The 16,767-nt window shown below is 37.6% G+C and overlaps 1 protein-coding gene across 6 annotated transcripts in view; it reads right to left on the bottom strand.

Annotated features, from left to right (window-relative positions):
* Positions 1-16,767, bottom strand: part of PHKA1 (phosphorylase kinase regulatory subunit alpha 1) — a 172,316-nt gene that overhangs the window by 142,665 nt on the left and 12,884 nt on the right. For all 6 annotated transcript variants that reach the window (XM_086388926.1, XM_086388925.1, XM_086388924.1 and 3 more), the window contains exons 5-6: positions 6,298-6,380; positions 2,200-2,280 (exon numbers count right to left, since the gene is read on the bottom strand). In XM_086388926.1, coding sequence (XP_086245052.1) covers positions 2,200-2,280; positions 6,298-6,380 — 164 coding nt within the window. The remainder of the gene's footprint in view (positions 1-2,199; positions 2,281-6,297; positions 6,381-16,767) is intronic.

Raw genomic sequence — 16,767 nt, forward strand, 5'->3', positions numbered from 1 at the left:
AAGAAATCCAAAGAGATATTACAACTAAATGTAACATGTTATCCTGGATTGGATTCTGAATAATAAGGGTTTTTGTTTGTTTTTGATTTTGGCTATAAATGACGTTATTGGAACAAATAAAGAAATTTGAATGGGATCTTTGGATTACGTGGTAGTATGATGCCAGTGTTCATTTCCTGATTTTGATGATTGGACCATGGTGATGGGACTGTCTTTGAAGAAATTTATACTGAAATATTTAGGAGGCATGAAGCATCAATGTCTGCAGTTTATTCTCAACTGGTTCAGGAAAAAATAATGTGTATGTGTAAACAGAAAGAACAAACAAATGTTAACAAGTAGGGAACTTGAATGAAGGCTATATGGGAATTCTTCACACAGTCCTTACAAGTTTCCCAAAGTCTGAAATGATTTCAAAATAAAATGTAGAAAAATGTTTCAGTGGTTAAAAAATTTTAAATCAAATTACTCAGAAATATTGATAATATTCAGAATTAGTGAGGGTTTGAGGAAAATGATACAGATGGTACATGATGGCATATATCCATCATATGAAGTTGCTCAGTCGTGTCCAACTCTTTGTGATCCCATGGACTGTAGCCTACCAGGCTCCTCTGTCCATGGAATTTTCCAGGCAAGATTACTGGAGTGGGTTGCCATTTCCTTCTCCAGGGGATGCTTCTTACCCAGGGATCAAACCCAGGTCTCCTGCATTGCAGGCAGATGCTTTACTGTCTGAGTCACCAGGGAAGCCTGTATCCATCATATATGAATGGGGAAAATGTAAACTGGTGGAAATTGTTTTGGAGGGCAGTTTTAAAGTGTACATCTCTTAACCCAATGGTTTCACTTTTAGGAATCTATCCTACAAAAATATTCATGCAGGTTCACCAGAATGTATGTACAAAGATCCTCATTAAAGCATTATCATCAATAGAGTAATTATTAAATGTGTATGGCAACTGAAAACACTGAATTAGATTATTTGTATGAAAGAAGATGTTTGGTTATGTTGTTCAGTAAAATTTGAGGCTGCTGTATTTAAAAAATCAGGTTTCATAGAGGTAAATTAGAGTATGATTTAATTTTTTAAAATTAGCTCAATATCTGTATCATTTTGGTAATCAAAAATACATTAAAAAGAAAAACACTTACCCAGGGAATGCATATTTTATGAGGACAAAATTACATATAAATTTATTAAACAATATTAATTATATAGTTTAAATTTTCTATAACCTTATTTTTGGTTTTATTTTATCTGTCATTGCCTCTCAGTGTTAAGCTGTCCCCTTATAACTGTTTCTATTTTGCCTTGTATTTTTAATACATTTTGCTCTATATTAATTGAAACTACATTCCAGGCCAGACTTTCTCATTCTATCTTGACCCTCTTTGTCCCCTTTGTTCCATGTAATACTTTTGGCTTTAAATTGTACTTCATTTGAATTCATAGTCATCTGTATTCTTTTTTGTTTATTTTGGCCAGACTTTGTCCATCTTTCTGATTTAAATTTTTCTTTGGCACTTTGCTGTCTTAGAGCTCTTAGAAGTGGTATAGGTATAGACTGAATTTCCTTTCTTTGTTTTTTAAATCAACCTGTGTCTTTGCTTTTAGGTAGGAGAAACAAATTAAGTCATGTATATTTATCATTATAATGGATATGTTTGATCCTATTCCTGCTATCCAGTTTTATGCCTTCTTGCTGCTTTCAGAGATAAAAGCTAAAATTAAGGCAGTAGCAGATGGAAGGAAACGATGAAGCCAAGTGGAAGATAATAATGATGATGAAGATAACAGTAGAGGGGATGCAGGAGAGTGAGTGGGGTGGAGAATTGAGAGATGGTTTCCTGATATCAAGCTTTGTCAACTTGGTGTGTGGAAGGGAAAATAAGCCTCCTTTTGATTGTTTTTGCTGTAGTAGAGATGATTTTAGTTTAAGACATGTTTTCTGAGGTCCTTGTGGGATATGTAAATAGAGACATGCTACAAAAGCAGTTGTACATACAAATCTAGAGCTTATGAAAGAAGTCTTTACCTACATGCCCATAATTATATGGGAGACTCTGGACACTGCCTATGATTTAAAAGATCAATTACTTTGATGATAGTCCACATTCATGTTAAGGCTTTATCTATGGCAAAAGTGTATGAGACTTAACCCACACTTGGTAAAAGAAGAGTGAGGAAAAGTTTACCTTTGCCATTCCAACTGAACTGGCATTCAATTCTGAGATTCCTTGATTGGTCTTGTCTCCACGTTCCCATATCCCGAAGTCCTGGCATAAAATAACCAACACACCATTAGCAAGTCACCACTACTAAATGCTTACTAGATATACAACCCTTGAATAAAAGGCATAAATATTAGCTAACTTGCCATACATATGTTTGCCCACAATGCTTATTAAGGAGAGGCCAAGGAGTTGAGTTCCCCCTATAACTATTTCCCCAGTAGCTTTCAGTTCTACTGGGGACTCCAAGAAGTTAGAAGATAGCTTGATGGCTAAGAACTGTAACTTAGTTCATCTAAAGAGGTGCTTATCAAAATTTTTCACCAAAGCGGATATCTAGGGGGTCTAAGAAACAGAGCCTAAACATCAACCCAAATATTTTATCTTAAATATCCATTCTAATTTTATTCTCTATTGGCAATGACAATGTACCAAGAACTTACTTATGCACTTTACACTATTATCATCCTTAATCCTTACATTTTATAGATGATGAAACTGAGGTGCAAAGAGAGGTTAAGCAACTCACTCAAGGTCACATAGTTAATGAATGACAGGGCTAAAATTAGAGACCAAGTTCTCCAAAGCCTACATTCTTAACCATAGTGCTATACAGCTCCTCGATAGATAACGTTTAAAATTACTTTTAAAAAACTTTTCATTTCCAAATAACTTTAGAGTAACAGAGAAGTTTCAAAAATAGTAGTGAGTTCCTATACACTTTTCACTCAGCTTCCCTTAAGGTTAACACTTGACATAGTTCAGTTCAGTTCAGTCTCTCAGTCGTATCCGACTCTTTGCGACCCCATGAATTGCAGCACGTCAGGCCATAGTACAATTGTCAAAGTGAAATTTACATGAGTAAAATATTAGTAACTGAATTATGGACTTTCATAGGATTTCACCAGTTTTTCCACTGATAGTCTTACTATATTCCAGGATGCAATCCAGAATACCACGCTGCATTTGTCATGCCTCCTTAAATCTCTTCCAGTTACAGTTTCTCAAGCCTTGTCTTTTATACCTTGACACTTTTTGAAGATTAATGGTCATATATTTAATAGATTTCCCTCAGTTTGGATTTCCTTGATATCTTCTCTTGATTAGATTGAGGTTATGCATTATTGGCAAGAATACTAGAATTCTACAAACATTATGCTCCTTCTTAGTGCATCATATCAGGGGTACACATGTTGATGTCTTATTACTTGTAACATTAACCTTCATCACTTGGTTAAGGTAGTGTCTACAGAGTTTCTCCATTCTACTGTTACCATTTTCCTATTATATTATTATACTAATTGCAAGCATCCTTTGGTGATATTGTGGATTCAGTTATAGACCACAGTGATAAAGCAAATATTGCATTAAAGCAAATCATATGACTTTTTGGTTTTCCATTACATACAAAAGTTATATTTATACTATACTGTAGTCTATTAAGTGTGCAATAGTATTAAGTCTAAAAAAATGTACATACCTTAATTTAAAAATATCTTATTGTTAGAAAATGCTAACCATTATCTGAGACTTGGGTGAGTCAAAATCTTTTTGCTGGTTGAGGATTTGACATACTGCAAGAATTACCAGAATGTAATGAGGTGGATGAAACTGGAGCCTATTATACAGAGTGAAGTAAGCCAGAAAGAAAAACACCAATACAGTATACTAACACATATATATGGAATTTAGAAAGATGGTAACAATAACCCTGTGTATGAGACAGCAAAAGAGACACTGATGTATAGAACAGTCTTATGGACTCTGTTGGAGAGGGAGAGGGTGGGAAGATTTGGGAGAATGGCATTGAAACATGTAAAATATCATGTATGAAACGAGTTACCAGTCCAGGTTCGATGCACGATACTGGAGGCTTGGGGTTGGTGCACTGGGACGACCCAGAGGGATAGTATGGGGAGGGAGGAGGGAGGAGGGTTCAGGATGGGGAACACATGTATACCTGTGGCAGATCCATTTCGATATTTGGCAAAACTAATACAATATTGTAAAGTTTAAAAAAAAAAAAAAAGAATTACCAGAATGTGACAGAGACATGAAGTGAGCAAATGTTGTTCAAAAATTGCACCAATAGGCTTGCTTGACATAGGGTTGTCATAAACCTTCAATTTGTAAACATCACAAGTAACTGCTAAGTGCAAGAGAGTGAAACAGTTAAATGAGATATGCCTGTAATTAATATATATCTTCAGAGATACACTTTATGACTGTGCAAATATCTTGTTTCTCCTTGAATATCCATCTACTAATTTAGCATCCATCAGTGAATTCCTTGCAACAATTACAGTGGTGTTTCAATGGTGATTTTCTAGTTCCTTTAATACCTCTACACTCATTAATTGCAATCCTTCTCTAAGGAAGTGCTATCCTTTCTCCCTCATTTTTTTACTCAGCTATTTATTTATATCAGTATAACTTATAGATATTTAGGTTATTCTCTGGGTTGTAATGAAATGTTACCATTATTTATTTTGCTCAAATTGTTCCAGCTCTGGCCATTGGGAGTTCTTCTAGATTGGCTCCTGTGTTCTTTTAACATGCTCCATTTTTAAAAACACTTCCTCACTTTCTGTCATTATAAGATGCTCAAGTACAGTCTCATCTTGTATTTTCCCTGTCCAAGTCCCGGAATCAACCACTTTTACAAGGAATTCTCATTCCTTTTATTAGAGAATGATAGTTATATTCAAGACCTGAGTACCAGCGCTCATTGCCACTGTGGTGTCAGGCTTCTATGCTCTCTCATTGAACAGAACTTGGAAATACTCATATGCACACACATGCTTGCACATGCACACACACACTTGTATTTATTTTGGTATTTACCATAAGTTACTTTTAATATCAAATCTCTGAGTCAAAAGATGAAGTTTCAGAAAGGTAAGCCATATTTATCCCATAGCGAGTGTTATCTGCCCCTAAACCCAGCTCTACCGTAGTTTGTGCACCAAATATTAGAGTAGGAGAAGGCACAAATATCATTAATTCTACTGCTGCAACCTTGGCTGCAATAGAGCTCAGAAAACCCTGGTTTTTACCCTGCATCACAGCAGGCTTATGGTATCAGAAAACAAAAATCTATCAACAAATAATATCTGTTTGCACCAAATATGTCTATATTTGAATTACCCTTCACTGTAGAAGGGAATGGCTACCCACTCCAGTATTCTTGCCTGGAGAATTCCATGGACAGAGGAGCCTGGTGAGCTACAGTCCATGGGGTCGCAAAGAGTCAGACACGACTGAGCGACTTTCACTTCACTTCTGGTAAATAAGGAAGGACAGGCTCCAGATTTTCCCTCACACCTGAAAAAACAACTAATCAAACCAAAACAATTAAACAAGCAAAACACTGAACTGTATATAACACAGCCATTTTCAACACAATGAGCATCGTGCAATGAAGAATAGTAATTTCTGAGAGAGATGTTAAATATATTATGACCTCATTAAAAAATGACTTAATTAAAAACCTACCTCATATGGTAGTTGTAAAAATGATTAATTATTTTTGTATAGTAAGCACTGAATCAATGTCTACAGATGATATTAAACACATGACTAAACTTTATTTCTAAGTAGCTGCTGCTGCTGCTAAGTTGCTTCAGTTGTGTCCAACTCTGTGCGACCCCATAGATGGCAGCCCACCAGGCTCCCCTGTCCCTGGGATTCTCCAGGCAAGAACACTGGAGTGGGTTGCCATTTCCTTCTCCAATGCATGAAAGTGTAAAGTGAAAGTGAAGTCGCTCAGTCCTGTCCGACTCTTAGCAACCCCATGGACTGCAGCCCACCAGGCCCCTCCATCCATGGGATTTTCCAGGCAAGAGTACTGGAGTGGGGTGACATAGCAGCAGCAGCAGCTATCCTGCTCCCATAAACACTAGAAGGACAACAGAGCTTAGTAACGAAAGAGGCTGAAGGCAACTTCTGCCAGAAGTGTTATAGACTGGTTCACTATGAGGGGCAGCGTTAGGAGAAGGAATAGGTTGTTCAGTATATTTAAAACATCACGTGTTTAAAATTCATTCCAAAATGAGTACTTACAGCAGTTTTATATGCAGCTTCAATGTAAAACACAAGGTTCTGTATGAAATTAACTTCATCTAGGCTGTGGATAATATGAAGTCCTGAGGAAAAAGACAATAAAGGAATTCAGTTCAGTTCAGTTCAGTTCAGTCACTCAGTCGTGTCCGACTGTTTGCGATCCCATGAATTGCAGCAAGCCAGGCCTCCCTGTCCATCACCAACTCCCAGAGTTCACTCAAACTCATGTCCATTGAGTCGGTGATGCCATCCAGTCATCTCATCCTCTGCCGTCCCCTTTTCCTCCTGCCCCCAATCCCTCCCAGCATCAGAGTCTTTTCCAATGAGTCAACTCTTCGCATGAGGTGGCCAAAGTACTGGAGTTTCAGCTTTAGCATCATTCCTATAAAGCTAGTCAATTATCACTACAGGTTTTAAAGGTAGCCATAGTGACTAACTGACCCCCTTACTCCCAAAGAGTCCTACTCCTGCTTAGGAATCAAGAAGCACTTTGATTTCTAAAACATAAAAATAATACCACAAATCAGTCCTAGGCTAGTTTTCAACTAAGTGAGACACCAGCATGTTTTAAAATGGAAGAATTTTGATTGATATTTGTTTTAATGAAAATTCTCAGACTTCTAATTCTATAGGTAACTAATTGGTGTTGTGTTTAAATGTATAAACCTAGGCGTCTGGAAAAAGAAAGATAAACATTTTATAGAAGGCTTGGAGGGAGTCTAAATAAGAAGAAGTGGGTGAACATTATGATTTTAAGAACCCAAAACCATATTTTGGAGAATAAGAATGATAATCTAAATTTGAACTATACAAAAAGAGCTTATAAATAAAATATTTTACATGAATTATACATTCAATTTTCACAACAACTCTAAGAGGTGGTTACCTCTGTTTTCTGCCTGAGGCTTACAGAAGTTAAATATTTGCCTAAAGTCATGAAACTAATACATAGTGGAAATAGGACTCAACTGACTGTCAACTTTTGTTTCATTTCAGAGACTGAGTTCCTAACCAAGATACTATACTGCTTCCAAGTGTGTACACATTGATCCATTTTTGTTTAAAAACTAACTCCTTTCCTCTCCCAGCCATCAAGGGAAATACCAACAATTACACAGTGAAAGTTTTTCTCCCAATCAGGATCACATTACTCCCACCCTGCCAAGTTTCCTCTCTAGAAGAAACTAATCTTAACCAGTTTCCTCTGTATCCTTTCAGAGATACATTATACATATATTAAAATTATGCAAAGAGTAGTATATTATGTTGCACCTTGCTTTTTTAATATACAACTTGGAGACAAATATATCTGCCTCATTTAAAAAAAATGACTACGTAGCATTCCACTGAAAAGCTATGCGTATAACCAGTTCCCTAATGAAAGACATTTGGGTTGCATCTAATCTTTCATCACTGCTATCAATGCTGCAATGAATATCTGTGTGTTTATATCTTTGTGCACATGCACCAGTATATCAAGGTAAATTCCTAACTACTGAGTCACATATTCATGCATGTTATTTTTTCCAACATTTTATTTTCAATATTTTCAAACAAAAAAGGAAAGAATTTTATAGTGGCACCTGTAGATTTTACACACCATCTGGACTCAACCATTAACATTTTACTATACTTTTAAAGCATGTCTATATCCATCCAACAGTCCTTCCAATTTTTGATACATTTCTAAGTAAGCTACAAACATTGGTACTCCTCTCTCTAAATATTTTACCACATGTACATTAAATGTTGATAGTCATCACCATGTTATTCTGCAAAGAACTTCCACGGTTTACATACCAACCAGCACTGCCTGCCTATTTCCAACACGTTTGTAGACACAGGCTTTAATAAAAGTTTTTGATCTTTACTATTCTAATGGATCAGAGATAGAATATCCTTGCACTTTAATTTGTAGCTCTTTTATTTTGAGTAAGGTTGTGAGTCTTATGTTTATAAGCCAGCTGTATTTCTTTTCCTATGAACTTTTTGTATTTTCATATCCTTCAATTTATATTGAATTGCCCATCTTTCTGTTATTAATATATTAATAAATATTAAAGAAATTGGACTTTTGCCCATCATATGTGTTGCAAGTATTTTTCCCAGTTTGTTTGAAGTTCCATTTTGCTTACAGTATATTTTTCTTCTCAGAAGCTTTTATTGAAAAGCTTTATCCCATGAATGCTTCTAGTGCTTTCAGTTTCTTTTTTTTTTCACATTTAAATCTTTGCTCTCTTGACAAATATTTTAAATCACAGAACTGTTAAGTTTAAAATTAAAAATGACTATATGATTCAGATCGTCAGATTGCAAACTCCTGATCCATGGCTCTGTCAAAACAGTAACCACAGCATAGGGCAGCATGGGGAGCAAAGGGTCTCTCTTGTAGCAGTATTGACCCACCTTAACCTCTTGGATAGAGAGGAAAAAAAGAGAGGCAGTAATATCGGACATCAGCTTCATAGCTTTACATTGTCAGCTTTGTGTGCCAAGGTACTTGAACATAGATTGAGATAAGGCAGTAAGTGTGAAACTGGTTTCGACAATCTCTTAGACTCATGTCGCAGCTAACTAGTCACTATACCATATAAATGACACACATCTACCATTTGTCCTTTTGTTCATGATATTCTGTTTACACAGCTTTCTCCATATCTTGAAATCCTAACTGTTCTTTCAAGGCCCAGTTCAAATGCTGTCTCCTCTTGTGATGTTCTCATTGATTCCCTTTTTCTGTGCTTCACAGAATTTTATTTTTCTTGCTCTTATGAACTTAGTTTTTACTTTGTACCACAGATAAATCTTTACCTGAATTTGAAGAAATCTTATTCATATTTGTAGTCCCCCAAAACATCTCATATAGCCCCTAAAAGTATCTCACAGTCTAATTTGAATGATATTAAATAATATTTTGAATAGTAGATATTCAATAATTATTTATTGAATGATCTTAAACAACCCTGTTAAGCACAGGAGAGGACCTGTCTCTTGAAGCAAGACCATACATAACATCTGGTTCCTGTCCCTTCTATGGAGCCAAGGCACTGCTTGTAGAAAAGAGGGTGCAGAGGTGAGATATACAGGTGAAATGAAGTAGGGCTTGGGTAAGGCCAAAGATGGCAGTGCTGCATAAAGCATACTATAATATCTAGAAATGAGGTTGACCCTGTGGTCTACTCCAGAGACTGATCTGCACTTGCCTAAAATTAAGCCTCTCTCTTCCTTATTTTTAAAAACAGTAACATTGAGATCTTCTTCACATACCATATAATTCATCCATTTCAAGTAAATAATTTAGTGGTTTTTAGGGTTCGCAGAGTTCTGCAACCATTACCATAATCAATTTTAGAACATTTTCACCATCCCTCCAAAGAAATCTTGTATCCATAGTAGTCACTCCCCATTTCCCTTCAACACTTGTCTCATCATTTCGTACCCACCCCCAGCCAAGCAATCACTCATGTACTTTATATCTCTATAGATTTGCCATACTATTCTTATAAATGCAATCATACATTATACGACTTGTTATGTCTGGGTTCTTTCACTTAGCATAATGTTTTCAAGGTTCATCCATGTTGAAGCATGTATCAGTACTTCATTTCTTTTTATTGCTAAAAACATTCAATTGTGCAGGTATATCACATTTTATTTATCCAATGAGTAGTTGATATACATTTAGGTTGTTTCTATTTTTTGACTATTACGAACAATGCTGCTATGAACATTCATGCATGTGCACAAGCTTTTGAGTGAACATGTTTTCATTTTTCCTGAATATATACCTAAGAATGAAACTGCTAGATCATATGGTAACTCTGTTTAACCTTATGAGAGTTGCCAGACTCTTTTACAAAGTGGTTGTACTATTTTACATTTCCATCAGCAACATATGAAGGTACCAATTTCTCCATATCTTCAGAAACATTTATTTTCTGTCTTTTTGATTACAGCCATTCCAGAGGGTGTGATATGGTATCTCATTATGGTCTTCATCTTCATTTCCCTAGTGACTAATGATGTTCAGCAATTTTTCATATATTTATTGGTCATGTGACTATTTTTGGAGAAATGTCAATTCAGATTCTTGGCCCACCTCAAATTAGGTTATCTTTTTGCTCTTGAGTTGTGAGAGTTCTTTACATACTCTAGATACAAGTTTCTTACCAGATATATGATTTGAAAATATTTTCTATCATATTGTGGGTATTTTTTCACTTTCTTGAAAGGGTCCTTTGAAGCCCAACAGTTGTTAAACACAAGTTTATCTTAAGTTGACAAATTCCATTTTATTTTTCCTTTATTTGCTTATACTTTTGGTGTCATATCTAACAGGGCCTAACCCAAGGTGAGGAAGATTTAATCCTATATTTTTCTCTAAATGTTTGTTATAAACTCAAAATTTCCCCCATAAAATTCATATGTTGAAGCTCTAACCCTCAATGTGACTGTATTTAGAAGTGAGGCTTTTAAGGAGGTGAAGTGAAGTGAAGTTTCTTAGTTGTGTCCGACTCTTTGTGACCCCATGGACTATAGCCTACTAGGTTCCTCCATCCATGGGATTGTCCAGGCAAGAATACTGGAGTGGGTTGCCATTTTCTTCTCCAGGAGATCTTCCCAACCCAGGGATTGAACCCAGTCTCTGACATTGTAGGCAGACGCTTTACCGTCTGAGCCACCAGGGAAGTCTAAGGTTTAAGGAGGTAATTCATGTTAAATGAGGTCATAAGGGTGGGGCCCTTATACAATAGGGATTGGTATACTTATGAAAGGAGACATCAGGAGTGCACACACAGAGAGAAAAGGCCATATGACGACATAGCAGGGAAGGTGGCTGTCTGCAAGCCAAGGTGAGAGGATTCATCAGAAACCAGCACTGCTGGTTTCTTGATCTTGGACTTCTAGCCTCCAGAATTCTGAGAAAATAAATCCCTGTTCTTTATGCCACCCATTCTGCAGTATTCTGTTATAGAAGCCCCACTGGATTAAAACCTTTTACAGTTTTCCTTCCTACATTTAAGTCTATGATTCATTTTGTGTTAGTTTTTGTCTATGGTAGAGAAGAAGTCCAATTTCATTCTTTTACATGTGGATATTCAGTTTTCCCAGCATCATTCTTTCCCCATTGAACTATCTTGGCATCCTTGTCAAAAATCAACTGACCATGTGTTGCTTCTGGACTCTCAGTTCTATTCTGTTATTCTATGTGTCTATCCTTATGCCAGTATCACAATATCTGGAAGTAAGTTTTGAAATCAGAAAGTGTGAGTCCTCTAACTTTATTCTTCTTTTTCAAAATTGTTTTGACCATTCTGGGTCCTTTGGATTTCCATATACATTTTAGAAACAGCTTGTCATTTTTTACAAAGAAGACAGCTGGAATGTGCACAAGAATTGCACTGAATCTATAGATCAGTTTGGGGAATGTTGCTATCTTAACAGTAAGCATTCTAATCCATGAATATAGGATGTCTTTCTAATTTACCATCTCTCATTCTCTTTATTTGTTCCTGTGGAGTTGAGTTATGATTTGGTTATCTTTTTCTTAATTCAATATAGCTTTGCTCCCACCCACCTCCTTGGTTCTGATATTATCAAATATATTTACATTTTTATATGCTATAAGCACAACAATACAAGTTATTGTATAAAACAAGTTTTATACAATTGATTTTTAGGTCAGTTCAGTTCAGTCGCTCAGTCATGTCTGACTCTTTGTGACCCCATGGACTGCAGCACACCAGGCTTCCCTGTCCATCACCAACCTCTGGAGCTTGCTCAAACTCATTTAGGTCAGTTAAGATAAGAAAAAAGAAATATGTAATTATACCATATTTTATAATTATTTTTTACCAGTGGTCTGGTTTTTTTGTGTGTGTGTGTGTGTGTAGATTCCAGCTACTGCTTTTGGTCACCTGATTTTAGTATAAATAACTTCTTTTAATATTTCTTGTAAAGTAGGTCTGGGCTTCCCAGGCGATGCTAGTGGTAAAGAACCCGCCTGCCAATGCAGGAGACATGAGTGTGTTCAATCCCTGGGTCGGAAAGATCTCCTGGAGGAGGATATGGCAACCCACTCCAGTATTCTTGCTTAGAGAATCCCATGGACAGAGGAGCCTGGCAGGCTACAGCCCTTAAGTTTGCAAAGAGTCGGACATGACTGAAGCAACTAAGCACCTCACATAGGTCTATTAGGAACAAATTCTCTCACTATTTATCTGGGAATGTCTTTATCTCAGTTTGTTTTTTTGAAAGATAGTTATAAGATTCTTGGTTATACTTCCTTTCTTTAGCCTTTTAAACATATCATCCCACTGTCTTCTAGCCTCTACTTTTTTTTGGAAAAGAAGTCAGCAGATAATCTTATTTGGGTTCCCTTTATGGTGGCTCAGATGGTAAAGAATCTGCTTACAATGCAGGATACTTGGGTTCGATCCCTGGGTTGGGAAGATCCCCTGGAGAAGGGAATGCTCCAGTATTCTTGGCCTGGAGAATTCCATGGACAGAGGAGCCTGGCAGGCTACAGTCCATGGGGTCGCAAAGAATCAGACACAACTGAGTGACATTCACATACATAAGAAGTCATTTTTCTCATATTGCTCTCAAGATGTTTGTTTTTAGCTTTTAACTTTTTTACCATGATGTTTCTGGATATGAATCTCGGTTTATCCTATCTGGAAATCTTTGAGCTCCTTGGATATGTAGATTAATGTTTTGCACTAAATTTGGGGTGTTTTCATCCATTGTTTCTTTCATTTCAATAAAGATTGATTTTATTTTTTTGGCTATGCTGGATCTTCATTGCTATGTGTGGGCTTTCTCTAGTTGCAGAAAACAGGGGCTACTCCATAGTTGTGGTGCATGGGCTTCTCACTGTGGTGGCTTTTCTTGTTGCAGAGCATGAGCTCTAGGCACATGGGCTCAGTACTTGTGGCTCTCAGGCTCTAGAACATGGGCTCTGTAGTTACAGCACATGGGCCTAGTTGCCCCACAGCATGTAGAAACTTCGCGGATTGAACCTGTGTACCTTGCATTGGCAGGCAGATTCTTAACCAGGGAAGTCCCATTATTTCTTCAAACATGTTTTCTGCTCCTTACTCTTTTCTTATTACACATGAGTTGGCAGCGGTTGGTGTCCTACATTTCTCTGGGGTTTTATTCATTTTGCTTTATTGTTTTTCCCTGCTCTTCAAACAGCATAATCTCTGTTGATCTGTGTTCAAGTATGCTGATTTTTCCCTCTGCCAGCTCAAATCGATTGAGTCTCTCTACTGAGGTCCATATAGTCAAAGCTATGGTTTTTCCAGTAATCATGTATGGATGTGAGAATTGGACTATAAAGAAAGCTGAGTGCCAAAGAATTGATGCTTTTGAACTATGGTGTTGGAGAAGACTCTTGAGAGTCCCCTGGACTGCAAGGAGATCCAACCAGTCAATCCTAAAGGAAATCAGTCCTGAATATTCATTGGAAGGACTGATGCTGAAGCTGAAGCTCCAATACTTTGGCCACCTGACATGAAGAACTGACTCACTGGAAAAGACCCTGATGCTGGGAAAGATTGAAGGTAGGAGGAAAAGGGGACAACAGAGGATGAGATGGTTGGATGGCATCACTGACTTGATGGACATGAGTTTAAGCAAGCTCCAGGAGTTGGTGATGGACAGGGAAGCCTGGCATGTTGCAGTCCATGGGGTTTCAAAGAGTCAGAGACGGCTGAACGATTGAACTGAACTGAACTGAGTGAGTCTTTTGGGCTTCCCAGGTGGCTCAGTGTCAAAAATCCACCTGCCAAGCATGAGACGTGGGTTTGATCCCTGGGTCAGGAAGACCCCTGGAGTAGGAAATGGCAACCCACTCCAGTATTCTTGCCTGGGAAATTCCATGGACAGAGGAATCTAGCGGGCTACAGTCAATGGGGTCGAAAAGAGTTGGACATGACTTAGTGACTAAACAACAACAAAATGAGTCTTTCATTTCAGTTACTATATTTTTCAACTTTCGATTTGGTTCATTTTTATCTCTTTCTTGAAATTCCCTATTTGATGAAATGCAATAATTATATATTCCTTTATTTCTTTAAGCATGGTGTTCTTTAGCTTTCTGGACACTTTTATAGTAACTGCTTTGAAGTCTTTTTTCCCTAAATTCAACATATGCTTCCTCTCAAAGGCAGCTTTTACCACCTGCTTTTTCTTCTGTTGGCTCAGGCTTTCTTGGTTCTTTGCATGCCTCATAAATTTTTGCTGAAAACCAGATATTATAGATAATATATAGATATTGATACTTTCCCTTATGGGAATTGTTTACCTGTTTATTTGTTTAGTGACATGGATTATTTCAGTGAAAGTTATTTACCCCATAGTATGCAGCCCCTGAAGTTGATCCTCAGAGGGTGCTACCCTGGATATGTACACTGTCACCCCAGGAAGATAGTGGTTTTAGCTTTAGCAACTTGTCTCTTTCTGTGATCCATTACACTTGATCTTAGCCATAAGGCTGAGAAGGGATCTGTGATCTGTTTCTGTTGGTATCAGATGTTAATCTCCACTAACTGTCAATTAATTGTTCTATTATACTGTACAAGGCCCTGAGGCATAAATTGTTGACTGTTTCATTCAATTAAATTCAGGTCCCATTTCATGTAGTCTTTGATGCCAGTCTTTGACAGTTGTTCTAATCCTGGGAGGGCTCTTTTTAGCTCTCTCTTTCCTTGGTTCTCTGTTAAAATGGCTAGCTAGTCTACAGGATAGCTTATTGCTTGTATTATTGAGTTATCAGACTCCTCTTAATTTCTTAGAACCAAAATCTTCATTGTTTCTGAGTCTTGAACTTCTCCACATTCTGTTCCCAAAATCAGTTCTTTTGGGAGGAGCTATGGAGTTTTCTGTTCTTATGGCCTGCCCTACCATCCATGCTACTAGAAAAGTGGGTCAGGCCTAGTATTCTTGGTCTGCTCTGCCTGTGGTTAAGCATCCACTTCATTAGTGGTACTAGGGGGTAGGAAGGGAGTTCTAAACCTCTAAGTCATTCTTGACTGGATTAGAAATTCTGCAACACAGAGCTGGGGAGAGTAAGAAGTGCTGGTAATCTACCTCTCTCTTGGGGAGATATCACAGCCTTAGACTGAGAGCTGGGGTGTGGAGTGGGGAGGGAGCCTTGTATTCCTGGTTGCATTCACTTCAAATAGTGCTTCTGTCATGGTGAACTTGGGGCAGGGGAAGGAACAAGTTGTGGCCTAAATGCTATACTTTCTTACTGTTAAGATTTAGATATCTTTGAATAAATGTTTCTCCACTTGCTGTGTACCCTTAGGACAATTTCCAGTGACTTTAAATGTTTGGTTTTTTAAAATTAATTTTCACCATTTATGGTTATTTTGCTGGGGAGAGGGTCTGTGGAGCTCCTCTGCTACTATCCTCTAAGTTGCAATCAGCTTCTGTCTAAGCCTTTCCTTGAACCAAAGTTGAGATTTCTAAGAATTCAAAAATGTTCAGAGAATTGCTAAATTTTACATAAAGATCTTTCATATTTTACTTCTCAATTATCTCTCACAAATCTTCTTTTTTATCCTCAAGACAACTGCCTTACATAAATTCTACATCATTTCTTGCCTAAAGTATTTAAAAACTTCTAACTAGTCCTCTATCTTTTACAAAAATAATTTTTATTTATTTATTTTTGGCTGTGCTGGGTCTTTGCTGCTGTGCAGGCTTTTCTCTTCTTGCAGAGAATGGGGGCTTCTCTCTAGTTGCAGTGCACAGACTTCTCATTGCAGTGGCTTCTCTTGTTGCAGAGCATGGGCTCTAGGGCGCGAGGGCTGCAGCAGTTGTGGCTCCTAGGTTCTAGTGCACAGGCTCAATAGTTGTGGCACATGGGCTTAGCTGCTCTGCAGCATGTGGGATCTTCCTGGTCCAGGCGGCAAACCTGTCTCCTGCATTGGTAGGTGGATTCTTTACCACTGAGCCACAGGGGAAGCCCCATCTTAATGTTCTCCTCCATCCAATCTATCTTCCTGCTATTTAACACTTTCTTTATTATTTATCTTGAGTGGCTTTCTATTGACTACAGACTAAACTCCAAACTCCAAACTACTTAGAATGGTATGTTCATGTGTACTCAATCGCTAAGTCGTGTCTGACTTTTGTGACCCCATGGGCTGTAGCCTACCAGGCTCCTCTTTCCATGGAATTTTTAAGCAAGAATATGGAGTGGGTTGCCATCTCTTTCTCTAGGGGATCTTCCCGATCCAGGGCTTGAACCCACATCTCCTGGGTCTCTTGCATTGGCAGGCAGATTCTTTACCACTGAGCCACTTGGGAAACCAAAGCATGGTACACAGGCCCTTAAACAGTTTAGCCCCAAGTTTTTAGCTCCATCGCTTGCCGTTTTTCCAGATCTATCTTACACTCTAACCAAGGAAGATATCTAGCCTTACCCTGATGGCCAGTACATTTCAAACTTCTATG

The sequence above is a fragment of the Bos grunniens genome, chromosome X (genome assembly GCF_055505025.1).
Source record: "Bos grunniens cultivar Pamir isolate PY7600 chromosome X, Bosgru_T2T1.0, whole genome shotgun sequence".
NCBI lineage: Eukaryota > Metazoa > Chordata > Mammalia > Artiodactyla > Bovidae > Bos > Bos grunniens.